Raw genomic sequence first — 4,924 nt, forward strand, 5'->3', positions numbered from 1 at the left:
GTAGGGGTAACATTGCGATAGGAGGGACACGGTCGAATCTAGTGTCAGTGTAGGGGCACCACTGAACAGAATGAGCATACGCACATCCAATGTTTGAGGGGGTTTTCCACTAGTACTGGAGGAGCACTGTCAATAGTAGTGTTAGTTTAGTGCTACCACTATTACCATAGCAGCACGTTCAACTCTGATAATGTACTAGTACCTGGGGAGCACGGACACATCTAGCATAAGTGTACAATACCAGTATTACAGGGGGAGAACTGTCACCTCTAATCTAAATTTAGGGTATCATTATTACAGGAAGAGCACTGCCAACTCTAATGCTGCCAGACTGGGTTGAGCAGCATTGCAGCATTTGTTTTACGGCCTGTTCTGGAGGAGTGGTGCTCTAGGAATGACTCAATGGCATGGTGATGACGAATATTGCCTGGGCAGTTGAATTCAGCAGGCCTGTAGGACTAGCGTCAGCACCAGTACGGAGAGATTGCACTTCCTACTCGTAAATAATGTTTCAATTGTGTATTTTTTTAAAAACTGTCCAATAACAATTTCACATATTTCTCATAACCTGATTTGTCAGTTAAAAAACACACTACACGTGTCTATTTGTTCAATGACTGTAACTAATGTTAATTATGATTTAAGCTGATTGACTCGCTGGAGGATTGATGTGTGGTTAAATATAAGTTCACTTCCATTGCCTCAGCCGTGCGCCAGTCAGGGTCTTTCATCTCCGACAGAATTCATCCATTCTCACAGAAAATGTGGCGACCAATTATTCTGCTGTTCAAAGAGATTTACTTCCCGATTCTCGCGGCTGTCGGCGTCCCCGGTGAGCCATTGTAAACTGTTTTTTGTTAATCGGTGTTAATTGTATTCATGGACAGACAACCTGCTTTGATAAGGTAACGAGTTTTCTAGATGTCAGCATTACACTTAATCTGATAACCTTACTATTGTTACAATGTTCTTCGAAGCTCCAACACAAGGATTTAAGTGGATTTCCCGATCGTCTTGTCACCCCGTGCAGAGTAACCGCTGTAGCAGCTCATGAAAATGTGTGGGGGGATTACCCGGGAAATGGCTCCAAAATTAATCCTGTTCCTACCCTGCTCCGTGTTGATAATCACAGTGACTGGAGTAAAATGCTCTCTACAGCCATCTACATATCTATTTCAATCAGACACTGGAACATTAATTCTCTCCTCTCTCTTTATTACAGCGAATTTGGTGACAATTGTGATTCTCTCCCGGGGAAAGTGCGGCCTTTCCAAGTGTATCTGTGTCTACATGTTGGCCATGGCAACAGCAGATCTACTGGTCTTGATCATTAATGTAATGGTGTATTATATTTTCAATTATCACTTTCCTCTTTCATTCCTGTACCACACTCCCGTGTGTAAGTTCATTCTATACAGCACTGCTGTCAACCTCGATTTGTCTGTCTGGTTCATCGTCTCCTTCACATTTGATCGATTTGTGGTTATCTGTTGTCAGAAGTTTAAAGCAAAGTATTGCACTAAGAGAACTGCGGCCTTGGTTATTACAGCGTTCACGATCCTAATCCTTGTAAAGGACATCCCTGTTTTGTTTGCCTTTGAACCTGAACAAATAATTAACAAGGTGCAGTGGGGCTGCCGAAACAGTGTGACTTTTGTTTCCTCACCTCCAGGTGTAGCCTACATCTGGTTTCACAGCGCCTGGTTAGTTTGGCTTCCTTTTACTTTAATCGCCTTGTTTAATTATTTGACAATCAGACGTATTTTAGTGGCCAGCAGAGCCCGCAGGGGTCTCCGGGGTCATAGAAGTGAAAATCAGAGCGATTCAGAGAATGAGAACCGAAGGAAATCCATCATTTTACTGTTCACAATATCGGGCAGTTTTATATTGTTGTGGATGACAGCTGCCGTGTGTTTGGTAACTACCAGACTGACAAACATCACCTATTACCGAGGTGACCGCACAGACCCTGGATATATCGCCAGTGAAACAGGAATAATATTAAAGCTTTTGAGTAGCTGTCAAAATCCGTGTATTTATGTAGCGACCCAGAGGGAATTCAGAGAAGAGCTGAAGAACGTGGTAAAATCCCCCTGGGCACTCATTCAGAGAATAGTTAGAAAATGAGAATAAAAAGAATCAATCAAACGAAAGCTTCCTCATGACTAAATCTCCATTTCAACAATTTTTTCACCTTAGAACGTCCTTCTTTCTGGTAACGTGGTGAGAACTTGTGTGAGGATTTCTTCCATTTTGCAGCATGCGTTTGATGTCTGTAATGCTTAAATTTTCATATTTGACTCCTTCATTAAACCTATCCTATTCCTGCAAATTTAGTACATTTCAAGTTCAGGGATCAAAGGCAACAATGATGATCGGGTACGCCCCTTTAAAATCATCAATAAAGTTTGATTCCTTGCCAAAACAATCAAAAGTCTAGTGGTCTAATGTATAAGGGTTTTGTCAGTTATTGTATGGGCTTTCGCAGTGTATCTGGACCCTGCCAGATGTTTATGGGGCTTTCTAGTGCATCAGAATCTTCCCAGGTATGTATGGGCTTTCACTGTGTGTCAGGATCATTCCACGCTTGTATGTGGTGTCACAGTTGATCAGCATCCTGCCAGGTTTCTATGGTGTTTCACACTGTATCAGGATTCTGCCAGATATGTATTAGGTTTCACAGTGCAACGGGATACTGCCAGATGTGTACGGATTTGATAACGTGCCAGGATCGTGCCAGCAGTGTACGATGTGCCTCAATGTATTAGGATTCTGCCAGTGTATCAGTTCCCTGCCAGTTATGTGTGCGGCTTCACAGTGTATCAGTGTCCTGCCAGTTATTTATGCGGTTTCAGAGTTTATCAGTAACCTGCCAGGTTTGTATGATGTTTCACAGTGAAGCAGGATTCTGGCAGGTGTTTATGGGGATTCAGAGTGTCTCTGAATCCTGCCAGAGTGTTATGGTGTTTCACAGTGTATCGGGACGCTGCCAGGTTTTTATGGGTTTTTGCAGTCAATCAGTATCCTGCCAAATGTGTATGGGGTTTTACAGTGCATCAGGATCCCGCCAGGCATGTATGGGGTTTCACAGTGTATCAGGATCCTGCCAGGTGTGTATGGGGGTTCACATTGTAACAGGGTCCTACCTGGTGCCTACGGGTTTAACATTGAACCAGGATCCTGCCAGCTATGTATGGTGCCTCTCAGTGTATCAGGATACTAACAGGTGTGTATTGGCATTCACAGTTTATCAGGATCCTTCCAGGAGTGTCAGCTGTTTCAAACTGAATGGAGATCCTGCAAGATGTGTACGGTGTTTCGAAGTGTATCAGTGTCCTGCCTGGAGTGTAAGGGGTTTCACAGTGTATCAGGATCCTGCCAGGTGTGTATGGGGTTTCACAGTGTATCAGGATCGTGCCAGGTGTGAATGGGATTTTACAGTGTTCCAGGATCCTGCCAGGTGTGTATGGGGTTTCACAGTGTATCAGGATCCTGCCAGATGTGTATGGGGTTTCACAGTGTATCGGGAACTTGCCATGGGTGCATGGGGTTTTACAGTGTTCCAGGATACTGCCAGGTGTGTATGGGTTTCCATAGTGTATCAGTATACTGCCAGATGTGTGTGGGGTTTTACAGTGTATCAGGATCCTGCAAGGTGTGGGACTGGAATGTGAAAATTTATCAGGATCCTTTCTTGTGTTTATGGTTTTTCGTGGCGTATCATTAGAACATAAGATATATGAGCTGCAATCGGCAATTTGGCCCTTCGAGCTTGCTCCGCCATTCAATTAGAACATGGCTGATCTTCTACCTCCTCTCCACTTTCCTGCAATAATCCCATATCCCTTGATTCCATAAATATTCAATATCTATCGATCTCTGTCTTGAATACACTCAGCGAATGAGCCTCTACAATCCTCTGAGGTACAGTATTCCAAAGATTCACCACGCACTGAGTGTAGAGATTTCTGCTCACCTCAGTCCTAAATTGCCGTTTCCTTATTTTGACACTGTGACCCCTGGTTCTAGACACCACAGCCAGGGGAAACATCCTTCCTGCATCAACCCTGTCCAGCCCTGTAACACTTTTATGATTCAATGAGATCACCTCTCAATCTTCGAAACTCTAGAGAATATACCCAATCGTTCCTCAAAGGACAATCCCCCATTCCTGGAAAAAGTCTGGTGAATCTTCGTTGCCCTCTCTCTGTGGCAAGTATATCCTTCCTTAGGTATGGAGACCAATAATGTACTTATAGGAACATAGAAACATGGAAATAAACGAGCAGGAGAAGGCCATTCGGCACATCGAGCCTGTTCCGACTTTCAAAATCATCATGGCTGATCCTCCATCTCAGTACCATATTCCTGCTCTCTCCCCTTACCCCTTGATGCCTGTTTTGTCTAATAATCCATCTCTCTTCTTCATCATAAATATATTTAGTGACTTGACATTCACAACCTTCTATGGTAGAGAATTCCAGAGGTTCAACACCCGCTGAGTGAAGAAATGTCTCCCCATCTCAGTCCTAAATGTCCTACCCCGTATACTGAGACTGTGACCCCTCGATCTAGACGACCCAGACATAGGAAATATCCTCCCTTCATCTAGACTGTCTGGCCATGTCAGCATTTTATACGTTTCAATGAGATCGCCTCTCATTCTGCTAAACTCTAGTGAATACAAGCCTTCTCGACCCAAGCTCTCCTCATACGACAGTCCTGCCATTCCATGAATCAGTCTGGTGAACCCTCGCTGCATTCCCTCTATGGCAAGTATATCCTTTCTCAGGTAAGGAGAACAAAACTGCACACAGTACTCCAGGTGTGGTCTCACAGAGGCTCTGTATAACTGTAGCAAGACATCCTTGCTCCTGTAATCAAATCATCTCGCAATGAAGGCCAACATACCACTTGCCTTCTT

At 43.9% G+C, this 4,924-nt stretch overlaps 1 protein-coding gene across 1 annotated transcript; it reads left to right on the forward strand.

Moving 5' to 3' along the window:
- The first annotated feature begins 726 nt into the window (after window positions 1-726).
- LOC147093047 (putative G protein-coupled receptor 139) lies at window positions 727-3,231 on the forward strand. Its single transcript, XM_085975782.1, has 2 exons — window positions 727-832; window positions 1,223-3,231. Exons 1-2 carry the CDS (start codon window positions 763-765, stop codon window positions 2,125-2,127), a joined length of 975 nt encoding a protein of 324 aa, XP_085831908.1. The 5' UTR covers window positions 727-762; the 3' UTR covers window positions 2,128-3,231.
- The last annotated feature ends 1,693 nt before the right edge of the window (window positions 3,232-4,924 follow it).

The sequence above is a fragment of the Somniosus microcephalus genome, unplaced genomic scaffold, assembly GCF_052327205.1.
Source record: "Somniosus microcephalus isolate GS21.2 unplaced genomic scaffold, FLI_Smic_1.0 unresolved_chr2, whole genome shotgun sequence".
Lineage (NCBI taxonomy): Eukaryota > Metazoa > Chordata > Chondrichthyes > Squaliformes > Somniosidae > Somniosus > Somniosus microcephalus.

What these genes read in the sequence shown, in the direction of transcription:
- LOC147093047 (XM_085975782.1), top strand. Translation starts at nt 763, where the DNA reads ATGTGGCGACCAATTATTCTGCTGTTCAAAGAGATTTACTTCCCGATT. An exon ending in CGCGGCTGTCGGCGTCCCCG is followed by an intron (nt 833 to 1,222) that starts GTGAGCCATTGT and finishes TCTTTATTACAG; the next exon opens with CGAATTTGGTGACAATTGTG.